This window comes from Perca flavescens, chromosome 2 (genome assembly GCF_004354835.1).
Source record: "Perca flavescens isolate YP-PL-M2 chromosome 2, PFLA_1.0, whole genome shotgun sequence".
Classification (NCBI taxonomy): Eukaryota; Metazoa; Chordata; class Actinopteri; order Perciformes; family Percidae; genus Perca; species Perca flavescens.
In genome coordinates this window covers 16,834,168-16,856,222 of record NC_041332.1, presented here as the reverse complement: position 1 = coordinate 16,856,222, position 22,055 = coordinate 16,834,168, and the positions used below count along the sequence as shown (strand labels likewise).

Sequence of the window (22,055 nt, the reverse complement as noted above, 5' to 3'; positions counted from 1 at the left end):
CCCACCACCACAGCTACATTTGGAAGTTACAGTGTAATCACAAATACCATCATCCAAATCCCTGTGGAACATATTCATTTTTTCCTACAGCTATGTGAGCACCAGGGATGTGCTTATACTGTATACACCTGCTGATTTTGTGGTGGACATAACTTTCTCTTACCTCTGCAAGAGTTCACTCGTTGTCTCGGGGGGGTATCCGCCACTTTGTCCTTTTCCCAGCATTTTTGTATGGCCTCTCTTGACCAAGTCAGTGCTACTTGTCCGATCCCAAGCTTGCTGCATGGCCAAACAAACTCCCTAGCACCACCTGCAGCCTTAACACCCTGAACCTCCCCAAACACTCCCTTCAAAAATAACTACCACAGACCAAAGACAGCGAGTCCTGATGAGCCAACCTTCTATAGCCTGCTCTGTTTTTCTCTCCCCTTACTGCATGGACAGATGACAGAGAGGCCAGCAGGAAGGAAAAGACCGGCTGCTGAGCTTTTCAGCAGGGGCTCTTCCACTCAGCTAGTCCTGATCGACAGCAGCAAAGGCAGCAAAGGCAGCAAAGGCAGCAAAGGCAGCAAAGGCAGCAAAGGCAGCAAAGGCAGCAAAGGCAGCAAAGGCAGCAAAGGCAGCAAAGGCAAAAGGCAGCAAAGCACCCTTTAGCCTCTTCTCTCCAACTCTCTTTCCCTATGACCTACGCAATGTACACCTACAAGACTTTCCTTCACTCTTCTCTCAAGTGTCAAAAGATGGGGGAATCAGAACAGAGCCTCTTCAAAGGCAAACAGGACGCTGACTGAGTGAAGTTTAAGGGAGAATAACAGAAGAGGTGGGCTCAGGGGACAGCAGAAGGGGTGTGAATTGGAAGGGACCAACTAGGAGTCCCTGCCCGGGACAACTCCACGCGGCACAACAGGGAAAAGAAAGTCCCTCCTGCCACAACTGATTATCACCTCTACAGTCCCACACAAACACAAACCCACAGACACACACACCCTCACATAGTCTGGCCAATGAAGGGAAGCACTGGGGTTCTGGGAATGCAATCAGTCACTCAGTAGGTGTCGGTATCAATTTAGCTGCTGAATCACTGGACGGGTCAGATCTCCAGCCCCTGAAACACCGTGTCAGATTATTCACATTTTGTAATGGTCTGGCAGTCTGAGGTTTCACATCTGTGAGCCAAAAGGTGGGGCGTCTTTGGTAATAAATCACCATTAGCTGAAGAATAGTACTGAGTAAGAGCACATCGGAAATCCTTAAAGGATATACCACTCCTCAAAAGGAAGAGACAAGGTCTATCTTGGTGTTGCCAGGTTGGATTTTTTATTCTTTATTTATTTTGGTTTGATAGGATAGGATAGATAGGTTGTCATTTGGCAAGGGGATTAATATTGTGACTGGGAGCATAGACTGTTTCCAAAGGATCAGTCTGAGAATCTGAGGTCCCATGTCTATTTCCAGAAACCGAAACTCTGTCTCCACATAGAAACATAATCATTTGAAAGTAGATATTTGCTTACAAATGATTTGTTTGACTCAGGATTCACAACAAATTGTGACACCTTTTAAAGGTTAACAGATAAGATGATAAATAAGAGCTAAAAAATAGAAAGGATATAATAGATTATATACAGCCAAAACACAAAGAAAAGTTGCTACTTTGCTTTAATCTAGAAAAGTGGTGTAAATTTGATGAATGGATTTTACAAAGTTTTCTAATGTTAACAAACACTAACAACTGGCTTAAGTTCACACGACTCAAGCATTCTTATGGTGTAATTTGACATTTTGACTTATTCTAGGACTTTATGAATCTACTTCATAAGATGTGTCACACACACACACATACACACACTCACTCCACACACATGGTTGGTGCGTGTGTTACAGATAGCGGCTATCAGGGAAGGATAAACACAGACTGCAAAAACAGTCTAGCAGTCAAATTCGAGCAAATAAGGCAAGGCAAAAAGTTGCTTTGCATTCTACAAGTTTATGGTCAAATGTAAATGTGTGGTGTATTTCAGAATTACTGTCTAGGGACATTGTTGATCACTTCAAATCTCAGCCGACTGCAGACAAAAGCACATTGTCTCTCTCTCAGCAGTGCACAAGGACCTGGATCATACATCATGGTAAAGCACTTTCTTAATCCACCAAGAGAGAAAGCATTCTCTCCATCTTCACATTGTCTGCTTCGATGATGAATGGCAAAAGTCAAAACATATCTGACAGATTCCTTGCTGACAACAACAAGGAAACACTCGCTAAGCATTGCGTGTTTGCAAGCATCTGCATATAGTCATGTGACTCTACATAACAATCCCCCAACTTATTTTCGGCCCTGTGAGAAAGCAGATACCACTGTAGCATGAAGTGTTTTTTATAATGGTGCTCGTCTGAATGACTCAGTGTTGAGCATGGCAGTAACATACTGTAAGTGAATTACAATAAAACTTGTTTGTCCAGTGAATCTCCAGCAATCTTTCAGAACCATCAAAATCCACATCCCCAATACAATAGTTACTTTCACAAATGTACTGAAAGGATGTTTCTTGTACATACATTTTAACAGTTCCCTTCTCGTACATCACCATACTCTTTGATATTAAAACAAATGAGCAACTGCACTGCAGCAATTTACAGAATGGAAAAACTTTTTGAAAATGGACCCGGTCAGTGTAACGCTTATCAGTTACATTTTCTAAGCACAAACGGAAATTTGGAAAAACAGAAAAATGGGTTCAAATATCAAATTTTTCGTTTTTTTCCGCCTTGACAAATTCAAAAATTGGATCTTTAAACTGTTTTTACAATTTTCTGTTTTTATTCAGAGGATCCGAAATTTAGAAAATTACAAAATTGCGTCTGGGCTCGAGGGAGGGAGAGAACACCATTGCAGTATTGAATAATTGTATATTGCAGTATTGAATAATGGGTGTTCTCTCCCTCGTTCCGCCTAGCTACGCCCTGCCCCGCCCCACCCCCCACTCAAAACAATCAGTTGCAAGCACCTCTGACCCCAGAGTCTATCCACGATAATATCCAACCAATCGTTGGTAACTAGGCGGAACGAGGGAGAGAACACCATTGCAGTATTGAATAACTGGAGCCCAGACGCAATTTTGTAATTTTCTAAATTTCTGATTCTCTCAATAAAAACAGAAAATTGAATTTGTCAAGGTGGAAAAAAAATGAAAAATTGGATATTTGAACCCATTTTTCTGTTTTCCCAAATGTCCGTTTGTGTTTAGAAAATTTAACTGCTAAGCGTTACACTGACCAAACACCTACATACAGTACACACATACGACTTTACTGCCGCTAATCCAACCTTTAAAAATGATCACAGTGACACCCATGTCAAAGAACTAGAGTCTGTGCGTGTGTCTGCCTGTGTACTGCCCGTGTAAAAATGCTGTCTAGTTCTAATCATTATGGTGTTAGTAGTCAATCAGAATATCAGTAAAGCCTTCTTACTATTCTAAAAGTGTGCCATTGAACCCCATTTCCCATAATTCACCAATGCTTCCTTCACGAGCTAACATTAGCGCAGTTGTGTGAACTGAGAACATGCTGAGAAGTGATCCGTCATATTCAGTGTAGCCAGTTGTGGTTGAAATACTGAGTGATGAAAAGTCCTTTTTGATGATTTAGAGTGGCAGAAAGAGAACTAACCGATGAAAAAGTGTGGAAGTCTGAGTCACAACAAGACGAGAAGCCGGATTTGCAGATACAGCTCCCCGTTGCAAAAGGATTTACCTGAAGCTAGGGGTGCAAACAAGTGGTTTCCCTTTACTACTCTTGTACTAAAATCCCCACTGAACACTTACATTACTCAACAATTGTCTGTAAATGTGTTTTAAGTTGGTTAATTCTTATTAGATTTACTTATTAGTGCATATTGTTTCTTCAATATATGCACTTATTAGTGCATATATTGAAGAAACAAGTTTAAGCCTTTTACTTTCGTTGCATTGTTTTTTACATTTGAAATGATTGATTCTACATGTTATGGGAATTCATCTTTTGAAGAAGTCAAATGCTCAGAATATTTGAGTCTCTCACAAAACATCCAACCATCCTCTCTAGCACTGCTGATAGATACTAAAAATAGGAATGTCCAGCCCTACTCGATAGACCTGCATGTTTTGTATGACGAGAGAAGTTGTCTCTGTGGTCTGCAAATATATGATTAAATTTAACTGCCTGAAATATTGTAAATGTCTGTATGGAAAGAACATTTTTTATTTACATTTTACTTGAAGGTATCTACATAAGAGACTGTCATGAATGTGTCATAAACATTATAAACAAGTCATGAACGTTTAGGACATAAGTAACGCTTCTTTTAGTAAGTATCATTCGTTTTTGTCATGACAAGTTAGGGTTAGGATTAGGGTTCATGTGTCATGACTGTGTCATGTGTTCATGTCACTCTTATGTAGATACCTTCAAGTAAAGTGTGTCACACTTTTTCTATATATTTTGGAAAATAATCAAGGCAGACTTCAAAGTGTGTGTGTGTGTGTGTGTGTGTGTGTGTGTGTGTGTGTGTGTGTGTGTGTGTGTGTGTGTGTGTGTGTGTGTGTGTGTGTCTCAGTGTTTAAGCTTACAGTGTGTCCCAAAATTGATGTGGATTTAGCAGTACAGTATATTTTACCATGCATGCAGTCATTAGAAGAAAATTATGAGGTATTTAGAGTGTTTCTAGTTTTACGGGGATAAAGGGAACAGGGAAATGGTTTGTGCTAATCTGGTTGGATGAAAAATGTAATGGCACATCTCTGTATCAGTATCACCATTTTATTTTGTGACACAATAACTCAGTGAAACAAAGATAACCCTGACAATCCATACCATTTGCCAAATACCAAAGTAAGACTGTGCTAAGTAAGAACATCTCCCTTTCCAGGCGATCAGTTTTCCAGAAAATGCTGCGGGTGCAGCTGGGAACGTCACTCTGAAGCTGAGCATTCCCATAAAGAGGGGAATGTTTATTTTGCAGTGGATTTAGGCTGACACGTGTGAAGCCTTTAACCAGGCTTAGTCTGTTAATTAAAACTATTCTAATAGTCTACCTTTAGCCTCATTAGAGTGAGCCCTCTATGTTGAGAACTGAGCAGGCAACAGTATGTGACAAGCCAAAGTTCACAAATTCATTCACAAACACATGTGACACACTTACATACACACACACTGAAGGTCATAAGTGGTTATGGTCATTGCATGAGAAGAAGGTATCTATTTCAGCAGGCCTCTTTTATTGTGTGCACACTTGAACAGACACACCAGCAAGTAACAATGACATACATAGTTTCATACAATTCTTTAAGATAAATGTATCTTTTTAAATGATTCATTTCTTGTCAAAGAGAACAAACATTTCATTGGATTCAAAATGTCTCCCAGAAGGGCATACTTTGCAGGTTGAAAAAGCCTCTGGCAGGAGCACACAATCAAAATAAAATTCACCAATAATCCCATGCCAAGAAAAGTCTTAGGTTTCTTGCTATCTCATTAAAGGGTTTGCAGTTTCCATTGCAGGTTGATCTGTCCTGAAGCTGTTGGGCTTAAAACATAGCTTCACTTCTTTCATAATATGAGTGTGCCAATTGATCAATTTACAGATGTGTAGAACCCAAGCATGTGCACACATCTACAGCCTGGAAAATATAGACACACGCTCAGTCAAAACGGTTTGTCTAAATTACTACAAAAAAAACTTGCAGTACAGACATTGGTGCCCTCGTGGCTAACCCAGACTTCTGAGAAGTCATGACCAGCTATCAGCATTTGTCCATGGATCCAGAGAACATATGCCCTCATAAAACCAGCTTAAAAAAGGAATGAGGCACCAGCAATCACTGACAACAACAGCCTGTAAATTCTTTTGACAGCAGTTGCATTTTTTATTGTTGAACTAAAATACACAGTGACACACAGCCATGCGACAGAATCGCTATCGTCTAATCGTGTCACTGCCTTTATGGAGCACACAAAGGAAAAAAAGCCTCTTTTAAACAGCCAAAAATAGAAGTGAGTTTATAAACAGTTAACGTTTTATACACATGAATGACACTAACACCAGCAATGGAACCTGCATCAGATCCTGTGTGAATGGATTCAGTCCCAAACCTGAGAAGCTTTAAACAGCTGAGATTAGGAAAGAGTTTGTTAACACGTTCGCATTTTATAGACTTAAACAGCCCCTACAATAACTAAGTGGCAAGTCTTGTAAAAAAAATAAAAATAAAAAAAGATTGAACAGATTCTTGTAGTTAAATTGGTAATCTAACTTGTATGTGTGAATAAAAATTAAACTGAATTTACAACTTCACACTTACCATAATAATCCTTTGATGGGTAGCAGTGAGTAAAGACAGGTTACTCAGTCGAGGTTCCTGTCAGGGATGAAAAGAATCATAACATTATTCTGAAGTAGAAGTACTATTACTTGACTTAAATATGACTCAAGCAGAAGGCAAATAGTGAAAAAAGCTATTATGTTAAGAAAGTAGCTCTTGCCGCTTTCAGTTTCTTAGTTGCATGTGATTTCAGTGAAATCATCAAAGTGGAATCCTGACTGCAGCATCTCTGTATACGCCTTGTCAACCATCCCTCCTTAACTCAGAGATCTGTTCTCCATAAAAGAACACTTCTAAGAACTTGCTTAAAGATTGTAGTGTCACAGAAAAGACGTTAACAGCAAAATGAAATGAAATATTCTCCTGACTAAACTGTAGCAGCATAACTATAGGCTATAGGAATTTTCACCTTTCAAAGTTATTGGGGAAAATACTACTCAAAACTCTACTTAGGGGCAAAAAAGTAGAAATTCTGATTTTAGAATGCACTTAAGTAGCAGTGAAAATGCCTTTGTTATAACGACACTACTAATAATTGTTTACTTATAAACCACACAAGTATTGTTGCCAGACCTAAAGAAATCACAGTGAAATGTAAGCCTTCAAATGTAATATTTAGAATATTAATCTACAGAACAAATAAATAAATGTAGTTTTTTTGTTTATTTATTTAATTAATCAAAATATTCCCAGTTTATCAAAGGTTTTAAAGTTGCTGCTATGAAATACCTGGTATTGGGTAGGTCTTTCCCTGGAAAAGTCCTGCGACGTTCAGGACACGCGGACTCTTTTTGAACGAAGAACTTCATAGTTAGCACAAGCAGCCATAGACACCATGAGCCCCCGGCACAGATTTATTCCGAATCTCAAATATTAACAAGATAATTTTTTTTATGACAAATGCCATTCATGTTGTTTGATTGACAAGTAATCTCTCTGAAGTGAAGTGCAAAAATAGCACAACAATGAAAATAATAGAAATGAATAACCAAATCTTAAAGATCAAAACACTCCTGTTGTTTTTTTTGTAAATTTTACAGCAATTCAGTTTAAATTACAGAAGGTTAAAAAGCCATGTTAATCACAGAATAAGCTATTATAACAACACTGATCTTCCTTGAGCACATTACACTTTGCCTCAGGCCAGCAGCTAGGGTCATGTAGTGAAATCAGGAGCCAGATCGGCTGGTGACCTTTGGTTCCACGGAGTCTGAGCCAGGGCCTCGTGCAGGGCTCCAGCAGCTCAACAGAAGACCACAGGACTTAACTTAATGTCTCTCTGTCAGGCAGATTCTTGTCAGCTAAATACATGGGCGTTAGTCTGAGAAGCTCAAAACTAATATTATTCTTTATTTTGAATTCTAATCAGTATTTTTTATTGATATTACTTAAGCTCCGGACGCAGCGACGGTGGCTCTGCAAAATGGTCTCGGGAAGGAACTTGTTTTGGTGGAACACTTCAACACAAAAGAAATGCCATAATATATTAAATAAAGGTAACTGCTCACACAATACAGTAGCGTGAGCTATTTAAATTAGCTGGGTACATGGTTAAACGTGATTTGCTCTTACTAGTGTATCGCCGTGTGTACTTTGTCCATAGCAATCCCCACCAACATATTCTTTGTAAATCTTTACAATCATTCCCTGAAAGAACAAAGCAGGCCTGCCTTGTTGCACGATCCACATTTTCTTCAGAAATTGCCATTTTCAGCGTGTAACTTGCTGGCTTGAAGTTTGTTGTTGTTTCCCGAAGCAAACCGAGTTTGAGAACGGCAACACACGGAGCAGAAGGTGAGGGACATCCGGCGCCAGATTTCAGGCAATTATCCTGGAAATGTACTTCCGTTGATCCAGATTAACCATATAGTGATGAGGATATATGCAACACAAACATACTGCTGCACACATAACCTATAATAGCCTACATTTTACATAACAATTAGAAAATCAATTGTCCTCTAAGCAGCGGGACAAGCAAGCCTGTAACAACGCATTACGTAATAAAACATCAAAATCTAATACATTTTCATTTCATTGTGTATTAACACCTACATTATGTAATAATCTGCCGCATTTTGTACTAAAAACCCTGAACGCAATATGAAATAACTTTCTCCACATTTTGTAATAAATTTGTGGGGGTTGCACTTTGTTTTACGAAAAATGATGTAAAGGATGGTCTTTTCCCCTCCTGGCTTTGAAAGGTATTTGAAGAAAAAAAATCAAAAGGTAATAAATATATTTCACCATACATACAGTATGTTAATTGCTCATCTTAACGCAAGGTATCCTTAATACCGTCATGAAATAATCTGCTGTGTATCGTGCGTGTTTACAATAAATGCCTTAAGCCTATGGAATTATTTTTGTGCTTTTAATTCCAAGCAAAACTTCTCAAGTATCAAACAAAAATCCTAACACAAGAAAAAAAAATGTCACCTCTTAAGGTAAAACTCAAAATTCGCAAACAAAACATTTGTGTAGTCGTAAACTTTTGGTCTTTTATTCGTTTGATAATATGTCCTTTAATCCTCCTTAGCAGTTAGCTAACGATAAATGCTAACGTACACAGCTTTACTAGCTAGTAACTTAACACAATAAAACAACAAACGTCTAGTAACCATGCTTGCAACGTAGATCAAAGACAATATATATGATCGATACTTACAGTACATTTTATTAATCTTGTAGGAATCCGCTGTGTAGAGTTGTTTGAATGTCCTCCAAAGTCTCTAACGTTAGCTGCACTGAAACATCAGAGCAGCTAGGCACTGAGCTGTCACTCAAATGACTCCAAAAACTCATTAGCCAATGGGGACGCACCCCTGTAAGACCCTTCCACGCGAGAGGTTTGTGCCAGAATTGCAAACAAAGAATTTGGAAGCGCAAACGAGAAAGCTGGGAGCGCAACTGCAAACGTGATGGAGAGAGAGCAAAAGACTGATCATTGAGAAAGAAGCAGAGGGAACTGTAAACAGAAGGACATATTATCAAACAAATAAATGACCAACAGTTTACGACTACACAAATGTTTTGTTTGCAAGTTTTACGTTTTACCTTTGAGGTGACACTTTCTTTTATTGTTTTTTGTTTGATACTTGAGAAGTTTTTCTTGGAATTAAAGGCACAAAAATAATCCCATATCAGGTCCACACCATAGACTATAACATATTTAAATGTAGTTTAAGTCAACAATACACACCTACACAAGCAATGGCAATTTAAATTTCTGTCTAGAAAAATGAGTCGTTTTTTTTGTTACAACTTACCCAGGACTTGAATTCATCTCTCAGTCCTTTCCTTGGTATGGCAGTTAGCCTAAGTTTGTTACTCTTGAAACACCTCGTTTGATTATCTGTATAATCTGCAATAACAGTAACATTAAAATGTTTTGGACAATCAACAGCTGCATTGTTCAGTCAGAGATGTCATGTTAACTCACCTGTAAGATTTTATATAATGCATTTGTTGTGGTTGTTTTTTTTAAAGCTAACTGGCTAGTCTTGCAAACTAGCGTGGCCATCATATTCTAGCTTAATCTTAGCGTTAGCAAGTTAGCTTTACTGCAGTTACCGGTATGTCTGTTACAACCTTGGATGTACAACAGGTAAAATAAGCTACGGTAGTGTATCTAGCTAGAGGTGCAGTGAACAAAAATGTAGCCTAAATAATTTAGCAGCTCAAAACAAAGTGTGTGCGGGGGGGGGGTCTATGGCAAATGCTCAATTAAGTCATTTAAATATGATAACTAGAGACATCAGTTTGTTACCTCAGTAGAAAATCAAAGACTCTGAGCAGTTCACGCAACAGAAGTGTAATGTTGCGTTCACAGGAACACAGATATTTAAGTTGCTTGCATGACGGCATACAGTTAGCTGTAATTATTAACAAATCACCATACAAAATTCTACCATAATAATCTAACAATGTGGGGAAATGAGATAATTAAATCACAGGAAGGGGGAGGTCTCTAATGTCACTCCCACCTGCTGAACATACAAACTACCACTGCAAGCCCATACTTTGCCAAAAAAAAAAAAAAAGATTTCAGATTCAATTTAATGAATGAGATTGTATTTCCCCAGACCAAAACAATGCCCATAAAACCCCATCTCTCATCAGTGATCTTTTGCTCGGCAGCCTGCAATCATCCATCACCACCACATGCAGGCTCCAGCTCAGGCTTTGGAACAGTAATATGTTTATATAGGAACTTTTTACAGACCAGGATCACATGTCTGCGATAGGCACCGAGACAAGCAGACAGATGACAGACCGATCATCTAACAGGCAGATAAAACAGATGGATATGGAGATGACTTTGGAGCTGCGGAGAAAGATAGTCAGTCAGCCCGTCAGTCCTGCATGGCAGATGGACCACCATGAAGTGCAAGGACAGAGCCAGTCTGTTCACAGGGGCACCCTCCTGCTCCTGCTCCTCCTCCACAGTTAAAAAGCACCTGTTAGACAACAAATTAACTTGTTGACTGTAAAAAAGCAGGACAGCTTTATGTCTCTTTTTATGATAATGAGCTTGATTATGGGAGCTAGTATTATCTGTTCATTACTGTACTCCACATTTGGATACCAGATGGCAGCGGGGCAAGTGGATGTTTGAAAAGATATGGTGTTTATTGTCTGAGAATGGAGGGAAGAGGAGATGCAAAGGAGGGAGGGGAGGATTAGGGAGTGGGAGAAAATGCCTGCTATACAAAAGAAGAAAAAGACATACTTTATTAATCCCTAAATGAAAATTACCTTTTGTCACACTGTTATTAGTATATTGCGCACAGGCTTGAAATACACACACACACACACACACACACACACATTAAATGGAGAGATGTCAAAGTGACTGGGCTGCCTATGGCCATGTTGGTTGTTGCTGGCATCTCTCCAGCTACCAGTCCACACTCGTATGTGGTCCATACAAGGACTTGAACCAGGAAGCCTCCGGTTTCCAAGCCAATTCCCCACAGACTGAGCAATTTGGTATATTTTACAATTTACAATCAAATTATATTTAATAATCAAACTACAGGTCTAGAGGAAATGTAATCCTGAATGCTTCCCTAATATATGCCTTTAACGAAACACAACTTTCAACTAGATTTGTGGCAGTTCTTGGCTAACTGGTGCCGTATTACACTAACTTAACTTAATACAGTAGCTGTAACAATTTAAAGTAACTAGAGTGGCACTTTAATTTCCTCTTAATGTGACCTCTAACTAGAAAATCTACAGCATTATTTTGGAAGGCCGTAAGGCTAACCAAGTAGTTTACCAAGACGGTTATAGCTAGTTTGGCTAACTAGCAATCTTACTAGCCAAAGCTAATGAAGTCAACTAGCTAAAATGTAACAAGACCCTTTTGTCTAATAAGCTTCACCAATATATTTTGACATGCCACAGTAGGAAAAGCACAGGTGTAAATACTAACACTAATGATGTCTGAATTCCAACATAAGAAAAAATATGAGCTTTAACTTTAACACAATTCACACATATGAGAAGAGAGGGAGATGGAAGGAAATTGAAGAGGAGTTTTGAGAATACGGCAGAAGGTCTTCCTGATCCTCATCATCTGACAGCTGACTCTCCGACAGATACCTTGCAGGGTTGATAATATCTGGCAAGCAGAGCGACAGATCTGCTCTCTGCTGGCAGGCCCAGGCACAGAGGGATGAGGTGTTCTGTCAATACCACACCAGGCTCACTGACGTGTTGGCACCAGTTTTTTATAAACTGACTTTGCGGTCAGTGTGGTTCACATTTATTGGAATCAGAAAAACATCAAGTGCAGATAATATGGGTGATAACTTGAAGGGTGAAAGAACACAACTAAAGGACAACTAAAGTCATACAACAAATAGCTGCATACTACATTTTTGTTGTACTAACATTCACTCTCGTGAATTGAAACGAATACATCTGCTTTATATTAACGTCTGGTATCACTCTACTGTGTAAAATGATCTTTTTTTTTGTATACCTATGAGTATATATGAGAACAATAAATAACATCTATACATAACTTTTATACCTGAAATCTATCTTTTAGTTGGAAAGAGCGTTGCACTGTACTAAGATCTAAATGACAAAATGTGGGCATCCCCGTGCACACCATGATAACAAGGATATACTGGTTTGTTTTGTTTGTAAATAGTTATGAACAGTGTGCATTATTGCATCTCAGGCAATTGGAACACTTATTCAGAACGTCATCTTTGATCATTGCCATTGTGTACTAAACTTCTCACAACCAAACAGGAATGGAGTGTAGAAATGTAAATAGATGTTCCTTATATACCAGAATAATGTGTATGGTGGAGAAGATGGCAGAGGAATAAGAGCTAAGGAGTGAGAAGGGGGGGCAGGTGTTCACTTCAGAAGTGTGAATTAGTTGTTGAAAAAGCTGTAGAGAGCAGTACAGCAGAGAGTGTGACGTAAAGCAGTGGTTACCAAGATACAGAAGGTCTAGGGAGTGTTAACCAAAATATACCCATTATCTCCCTCCAACAGCAGCCCAGAAATGTATTTCTGCTTTAGGTGATGTCTAACAATATAACTGATGTAATAAAGTGGAGTCCAAATATGAAAAACACCCTCTGACGTCACGTACCATGTGAGCCCTGGCGAACACACCGGGTGGAGATGCTTTGGATGTCTGCAGCATTACCACACGGGTCCACCAATCCATCTCAGGAGGCCATGACCTGTCAGATACGCAGTCAGTGCAAGGTGATGTTACACTAGAATGATGGCTGTGTATGCGCAACATGTGGGATCTCCCCTGACACACTGGGATTCAACCTTATCATTGATATCAAAAACAGAAATATAACTGGAGGTGTAAGGGCTGCGTAATGAGTGCCAGGTTCTGACCGCGTGTCCACTGTCTCCATGCTGAATCTGAAGCGGGATGGAGTTTCTTCCTTCCTAGATATTTTAAGATTAAATACAGGCATACTGTACACACAATATAAAGAAATAGGTAACAAAAACAGAAATTATAAATACCAACAGAATACAATCATGGAATATGAGAACACATGTTGAAATTCAACATTGTTCGTAAGTTAGTGGAAAAATATATTTGTAAATACAAGTAAAAATAAGATCAATTCGGAACAGATTTGGTTCCAGCAACACAATTTTGGATTTTCAAATAATTATACTGTAAAGCCCTCTTGAAGAATGTATCATATATTTCCTCAAAAGTTCAGACCTGTCCTCTGTCTAAATACTGCTTTGACCATGTTAGGATGTCAGGTATCAATGGCACAGCACCACCTAGTGGTCTCATTAAGTGGGATGCAACAATGACTGTCACAGTTTATTTTTTAAATCTTTTATTATTTTTGTATGTTTTCTAATAACATAAAATGAACCAAATTTAAAAATCAGATTTGAAACTAGGTGCAACATATGAGGAGTTTAATGCCAAACAATATATCCAGTTAGGAAATCAAGAAATGATAAATTACAACTTGGCATTCCAGAAAAGCGTCACTTCTACTGAAGATATTTCAGGACCCAATAAGATATGGTTATCAATCACTGAGTCCCTTCAGCTTTTTGAAATATTGACTGATGAAATCAGGGAGCTGTGTTGATTTCCACAATGGATATCTGGTGTTTGGAATTAAACCTTTCACATATTTAAGTGACCTAAAAACAGGAAATTACACAATACAGTAAGAAAAAAAGAACCACAACCTTTAAACATTTTAAGCCACATGGCTGGTTATGACATATACAAGTTAGAATTGTTTCACGGGTATAAAGAGTATACATTACAGAAACCTCAGAGTGAACAAAAACTCTTTTTCCGAGGGTGGCAACAAAAACAAAAATCCAGATCGGCTCGAGAACCTTCCCATCTCCACTGAGCTTTAACAATCTTCATCTAAGTATCAATATCAAAATTCAACTGTCTCAACTGTACACAAGATGATCTGCTTTCTGAAACGGCCCTGAAAGATTGTTATCTTTTAGAGCATCTGTTGTACTTTGCATTTCAAATAACAGATTACCAAAATTCTGCTTAAAACTATTGTTTGACAGAAAAATTGTAACACAGTAACCCAAAAGGTTTGTGCTCTGGAGGACCTCTTTAGACTAAATTAATTTCAGTGTAAAACAGCTACACTTTTGTAAGTTGTCAGTGTGATCCAGTGTTGTTGATAAACACAGAGGCACAGAAATGCAAGTAAATGTCACAAAACAAATGTCCTCTGCACGCAGATTTTTTTTTTTTTTTTTTTTTGTAGAACCTTTTCCTCAAATTTGTAGTTTCCGCCTGGAATGATGTCAAAGGTAAACAGTAAATATCAGTTATTTCGAGCTGGGGTTTTCTAAGCATATCCAATTTAATCCACTCTTTGGAGAGGAGTCTGAGAAGCATAAGACTTGCTGCATTGTTTATCTTTAACAGACTAAAATAGGTTAGTGGATCGAGTGGGAAAATGATGTCTTTGGGCCCTGTTGTGGAAGTCTTCAAGCTACGCAGTGCACTGTAGAGGAGGAGGGGGCGGGAAGGATGATGAAGAGCTGAGAGCTATTAACCATGGGTGGTGTCATCCTCCACAAAGTCTTTGGCCTGCTCCGCTGTGATCACATCGATGTGACTCACCTAAACACACACACACACACACACACACACACACACACACACACACACACACACACACACACACACACACACACACACACACACACACACACACACACACACACACACACACACACACACACACACACACACACACACACACACACACACACACACACACACACACACACACACACACACACACACACACACACACGATGACCAATCAATGCCTCCATTTTAACCACTCTGACAAGCAGTGATCATTTGTTATTAAGCCACAGGCGGCTCAGCAGAAAAATCAACCTAGCCTGCAGGGAAAATTGTGAAAACACAGTGGACTGAAAGAAGAATCAGTAACGATTACCGTATTACGAAACCGTAATTTACAGAAAATATATTGCCCTTTTGTGAGGATGCTTGTTTATGTGATAACAGAAGTGTAAAAAACGTACTGAAATGGAGGGGGAATGTTTTTTCTCTGTTATACATCATTTTTTAGACTCTCCAGGATGAGAATGATAATGATGACACACTGGCAGATACTTTCTCTTTTTATAATCCAAAAGCAAGTACCAATTTGGATGTTACGGTCATGCCAAGCAAACCTTACTCTGACCAAGCTGCTAGTAAACCATTTGTTTGCATCACGACAAAACTCTCGCTGCACACTTGACTCACCCATCCCAGACACTACTGATTATGTGTTGAGTTTGTGTGTTTATGCTGAATCATGCTTTAAAGTTTAATCTCAAACAACTCTACAACTGCACGTTCAATCGTATCTTTAGGAACATGGCACGGATCATGTCAGCTGCGGACAGCTAATGGAACAATATGGTTTTTGAACAAAACTGGAGTTCCAATGGCATAAAAGCATAAGGTGTAGCAGGCTGTGGTTACACAGTCATGACAAACACTAAACCCTCACCTAAATATAAAACAAATAACCAGCATGGCATCAACAAGTCCTCATGAATTCTCCTCAAAAGGTTCATAGTTTTGTACAGGATAAATGGGATATTTATTCATTTCTAATATATTCTTCACTACCATTACATTTTGCACTTGTACATCCTGAAGAGTTTTTCATGCTCAGCTAGATAGGTTTTGCTTTATGTTGCTGCAGCAAAATCTGCAAAAAAAAAAAAAAAAAAAAAAAAAAAAAGTTATGTTGTACTTTTAATGTAGCACTGTTAAAGCTATAGTGTGTAGTTTCTGTCGCCCCACGATACAAGCATGATGGACTCTTCAGAAGAGGTAATTATCTTCACTTGAGCTTCTGCACAGAAAAAGTCACCAGACGCCACAATCTTCTCAAAATAGCCAGACTGAGAAATACAGAGAGAGTTGTGTGGAGCCGATAGTCTTAATTAGCTTTGTAGCAACTCATCTGGCAATGGCTTGAATGTAACAGATGTTCATTAATATCAAAAAGTTATGCACTAAAGCTTTACAATCCTACACGTACACATAAAATTGAAACTTGAATGATCCTTGTGGACAAGTGGACAAATCCTGCCCTTTAGCAGAAGACTCACCTTGTTTCTGAATTTGACACCGTAGAACTTGTCCGCGGACTCGAGCAGCTCAGGCCTGAAGGTCGTGGTGATGAACTGGGCGTGGCCTGCCAGCTCAACGATCATGTCTGATATTGACGTGTAATACAAAAAGAAAAGTGATTTTGACTTTCTTACATTTTGTGTCAAAGACAGACAAAATCATCTTGCTGGGGAATGAGGTAGCATATTGCTCACTGGCAACTTTGATAAACTAATTTTCATTATTAAAAAAAGGAAAATTTCAAAAACTTCTGTATTACACTGTACGTATGCTACACAAACCCCTTTCTCAAAAGACTACAGGCTCACAATAGGCTATACAACTAACAAGCCTTTATTATGCTATGCATTTAAAAATACCACAATACAGAGAATAACGAAACTGAAACTTGTGCATTAGTGTTTAATTAGTGCGTTGTGAAATGTCAACACGAATGTGCATTAGCATGTTGGATGTTTTTCCATCATACGTATGACATTCACTTAATTCCCTCTCTGCATATATCTAAACTGGCACTTTACCTGAGACAGCCTTCCTGTGCTGGGCGTCGAGGGCTTGGTCGATCTCATCAAACAGGTAGAAAGGAGCGGGGTCACACTTTTGGATGGCAAATATCAGTGCCAGAGCCACCAGAGACTTCTGACCTCCAGACAGCTGCTGCATCTCTCTCATCTCACCCTGCTTCCCTGTGAACGACACCTACACGGGACAGGGGAGGGTGGTTGTTAGACACGAGGCAGAAACACGCAGAGAGAGAGATTTGTTATTTTTACTTAATGCTTTTATTATTATTATTATTATTATTATTATTATTATTATTATTATTATTATTATTATTATATTCTGCTTTGGATGACCAAACCGATAAACAGAATGCTTCTGTGCTGTTTTGACAGATTTAATAATAACAGATATATTTAGAGTGAAGAGAATCGGGTATTACTCATCGCATGACTAACTTCACCTTGGTCCTGCTTTGTAACGATGTATCAGGCTTGATAGTCCAGAAATACACATTCACATGTTTCCAGACAACACCTCAAGGAGACTCTCATAAACTAGGACAATGTTATACCCTTGCAATGCTTACCGTAGTTCAGTCTGAATGTGTGAATTACAATATATAATGTGAATAATAATAAAAAAAGGAAGAAGAAATGCACCAGAGAGCTCACCTTTCTACATTTTCTTACCATTTTACATTACAACTGCCTTACAGTTATAGAAAATACACCTTTAAATATAGTTTAAAAACTAAATCAAAGAGATATTGTCATTTCAACACATTTGACTTGGATTTAAAAACATGTAATAATACTTTGTGTAAGAAATTGCTGTACATGTTGAATTACTGTTATAAAAGGGGAAAGCACTCTCAATCAAAAGGGATCAAATGAATAAGAAGACTCTTACCCTGATGCCGACTCCAGTGAACTGGTCCACTGAAGGAACGCTGCTCTGTGAACCGGAGCCCCTCTCACTGTCTGCACCACCCTCTCCTTCATCTTGAGACTGGCTGCCTTCAGCATCACCCTTCTTCATCACCAACGTAGCTTTGCCACCTGGCACCAGCTTCTGGAAAACCTCACTGAAGTTCTTTGACACCTGAGGGAAAAAAACATGGCAAGAAGAGGACCAAAGTGAAATGAGTCATATTTGTCAGATTAGAAAATGTGAGGTTGAAGCAAAATATTCTTTTCTAAAAGTACAACTATGAGAATAAATATTAAAGGAGTGATAGAATGATTATATAGGGTATTTTACACTGTTCCTTAAGGTCTCCTAATGGGGTATGTAACATTGGTTGGGCTGAAAATTGCCCGAATGGTATTTTATTAGGCCCTTAACTACCCTGTGAATATGGTTCAATTTGGAACAAGAGCTTTTCTTCCAAATATGGTATGCTCATGAATATTCAGAATGAGCTACGCGCTGATTGGTTTGAGCAAACTACATAGAAACACATGGGAGACTCGACAGCAGGTCTCATTGCAAAGTTATACATTGTTTGTCGGGCTATTACGTTATTAAATTCACTTCTGAGACTTTTCTAAGCGAGAAATCAACTATATAAAGCTCAAATATGGGACGTTTTACGAAAATTGATGGCTTATTGCAAATTTGGTAAGACTGTGTGTTGGAGTTCAGCTGCCGGTGCTGCCTGTGTTGCTGCCTCGCTGCACGGCCGGCCTTCCTCCATAGACCCCGGCCTGCAGCTCCCCTCTTCCTGCGAGCTAAATGGCCCGTGTGTGAGAGTGATAGCGCGGTCAGCGAGCTTGTTACACCAGCAATCTCTTACCACAGTTCCAGTTAATCTTAGCTGGCTGTCAGCATAACTAGCTATATTTACAGTTTGAATTTTGTCACGCCACTTATACAACATCTCCCTAAAGGTCTTATAAAGCTAACAACTGTGTCCGATTTCAAGTTAATGAATTTTTGTGAACAGTGGGGGTTTCGTTAGCTATGACTGTCCCTTCAACCCTAGCTATGTGTAGCTAGCTACAAATCACGGATAGTTAGCTTCATTTCTGGCGTAATTTCTGTATATTTACAGTTTGAATTTCATCACGCCACTTATACAAGATCTCCCTAAATGTCTTATAAAGCTAACACAGTGTCCGATTTCAAGTTAATGAATATTTGTGAATTTCAGAGGAATTCTAGGAGGAGCTTGCTCTCATTCATTGAGCTACATCCAGCCGCAGGCTCTATCAATGAGACTCGCGGACAAGCGGCGTTTATTTCCCCAATCGTTTGTTTAAATAACTCAACACATTATAATTACACACATTAAAAGATTAACTGGAACCTGTGGTAACAGATTGCTGGCGTAACAAGCTCGCTGACCGTGCTCTCACTCACACACACCGGGCATTTAGCTAGCAGGAAGAGGGGAGCTGCAGTCCCTGGAGCTCTGTCAGAGCACCAGCGTTTAGTAGTCCATTATCCTAAAACCGGTGACTTTGAGCGGGTATGGAGTGCTGTGGGCTGCCGGTTGTGACGGAGCTCCAAGTACCTCAGAGCAGGCCGGGGTGTGTGAAGGAAGGCAGGCCAGGCGGCGAGGCAACAACACAGGCAGCACCGGCGCTGAACTCCGACACACAGTCGGACAAAATTTGCAATTAGCCATCCATTTTTGTAAAACGGCCCATATTTGAGCCTTACATAGTTGATTTCTCGCATAAAAAAGTTTCAGAAGTGAATTTTGTAATGGAATAGCAGAGATCTGCGTGACCTAGCTAGATTCAGAAGACTACCTGATCTCAGGTCAGTTGTGTAACCTATGTAAATGTTGGGGCGTGACCGTTCTCTTAATACACCCATGGACAAAGGTTCCGGTTTTTGGGAGGTTGACGTCAACTTCCAGCTTTGTTGGGATTCGCCCGTTTTCAGCGGCAGTTTCAAAATATGAAATGTTCATAGTAAAGGGGTGTCAGTGGGACTTTGAGATTCTATGTATGTCCTATTTACCCACCGAACTGTCGTTATTCAACTATGACAGGGTAAAATCGGTTTTGCATTCTATCACCCCTTTAAGTGGAATAATTTATCAGATTGCTAAAAATTTGAATTTTTTAAAAATACAAATAAAATGTTAAAACTGCTATACTGTTCTATTTTCATGGTGGCAGTGTTTGAACAGCTGAAATTATATATATATATATATATATATATATATATATATATATATACATACATACATACATACATACATACATACATACATACATACATACATACATACATACATACATACATACATACATACATACATACATACATACATACATACATACATACATACATACATACATACATACATACATACATACATATATATATATATATATATATATACATACATACATACACACACACACACTATAGTAGTAGTGTGTGTTTAGTAATGATTTGTTCATTCATATTTTCTGCAACATTTGGATCACTTGAAGATGCTGACTGGCAAAACTGCCACTAATTCTCTACACTGGTATAATATTGCCCAATCTAACTCTAGGGCCATATTCTATAAATATACAGGATTGCATTGACTCTTATATCTTATGCCAGAGCGCCACTGTTGGCCACAGCCAAGGGGATTAAAAACATGCATGTCTGAGAAATATTTAATAAGCCACCTACAGGCTACATTGGTGGTCCTGCAAAACCAGGCTTGTCTTGTCATGTTAACCAATGAGTACCCATTAGCTGACTGATATATGACAGACTTGTGTGTCAATGGATGTATGCACCCATCTGGACACTTTGAACAGTCTGTTCTGGCGCGCCACGTACCTGTTTGAAGGTGAGCTGAATGGCCTCATACTTGCGCAGCTCCAGAACATTCATGAGCTCCATGATAGATTTGTAGCCACGATCCAACTCATCCTGACGCTTGATTAGCTTTTCCTTTTGCTCAGAGAAGTTGACAAACTGGTCCAGAGCTTTCTTGTTGACATGACTGTACTTCTTCAGCTCTGTGTTGCACTGCTCCAGTTTTCGGAACAACTGTCGGACAGGAAAAAAGGAAAGATTGAATTGTTATTAACTTTAACGTAAATCATGCTTGTATGTTTAAAATACCTCTCAAAACGTGCTTGTTTTCAGAGCCTTGTCTGTAATGTGGGTCTGAAGAAGAAGAAGAAGAAGAAGAAGAAGAAGAAGGATTGCTGTTTAATTTCTTCCATTCTTCGCCAGATTAGTCACTGTTTTTTACATCATTTGTCCCTTTTTATTATTCTTGGTAAAGAGGTTTTAAATATACTATAAAACCCTAAGATTAAGATTCTTAAGTTAATGATTTAATGTTTTAAGATATATACATTGAGAGGCAGTGTAGGAAAAATGCATGCCTGCTTGAATTAAAAGATTCTTATCTAACGTTTTGAAAACTTTTCATTTAGCATTTTTGCTATTATTACACCTACACTGCCAGCAAATTTTGCAGAAATGATTTGATTATTTTTTTAGGGATTTCTTTTCCACATGGAAATATGCAAGCAGAATTATGCCAACAAACCTGTGTATCATCTTGACGGACACAAGTTTTGCAAAGCTAGACAGTGAGCTGTATCCCGCTAGTATTAAGAGTGTGCACTTTTAGACTTTAAACAAGGACATGAATTCAGATCCATTATTCATTTCAGTACAAGTATTTAAAAGTTTGCTGCCAGATTCTATTAATATCTGAAGATGACCTGATTAGGAAGCAGCTTTGCCTGGATCAAAAATGGCATGCACTCTACAAACTCTCAAACTATAAATTTATCCAACTGAATCACTAATGACCGAGGGAACACGAGCAAGTGCCATTATTACTTGGCCTTGTAATCCACTTCTGCAATCAACGGCACCATCTTGCCCCCGAGCAGTCCGTGTCCTGTGGAGAGCGATTAACTATGTGGAGTGTTTATCAGACAGTGTGAGGCTATTTTCAGCATTGTCAAGTCGGGAAGATGACACACACATACACAGACACATACACAGACAAATACACAGACACACACACA

At 38.9% G+C, this 22,055-nt stretch overlaps 2 protein-coding genes across 4 annotated transcripts in view; both read right to left on the bottom strand.

Moving 5' to 3' along the window:
- Nucleotides 1–882, bottom strand: part of rbm20 (RNA binding motif protein 20) — a 53,881-nt gene extending 52,999 nt beyond the window's left edge. For 2 of the 3 annotated variants that reach the window (XM_028591834.1, XM_028591844.1), the window contains exon 1: nt 164–881. Coding sequence is in view for 1 of the 3 variants with exons in the window: in XM_028591828.1 (XP_028447629.1) it covers nt 164–285 (122 nt within the window). In the remaining 2 variants the exon portion in view is untranslated. Of the gene's footprint in view, nt 1–163 lie in introns of all 3 variants that reach the window. The other variant, XM_028591828.1, reaches the window with a different exon arrangement.
- A 13,495-nt stretch (nt 883–14,377) lies between these two features.
- The window catches only part of smc3 (structural maintenance of chromosomes 3), a 32,847-nt gene continuing 25,169 nt past the window's right edge, over nt 14,378–22,055 (bottom strand). The window contains exons 25-29 of the mRNA XM_028595852.1: nt 20,842–21,054; nt 17,956–18,147; nt 17,064–17,241; nt 16,521–16,627; nt 14,378–15,000 (exon numbers count right to left, since the gene is read on the bottom strand). Coding sequence (XP_028451653.1) covers nt 14,929–15,000; nt 16,521–16,627; nt 17,064–17,241; nt 17,956–18,147; nt 20,842–21,054 — 762 coding nt within the window. The 3' untranslated portion in view covers nt 14,378–14,928. The remainder of the gene's footprint in view (nt 15,001–16,520; nt 16,628–17,063; nt 17,242–17,955; nt 18,148–20,841; nt 21,055–22,055) is intronic.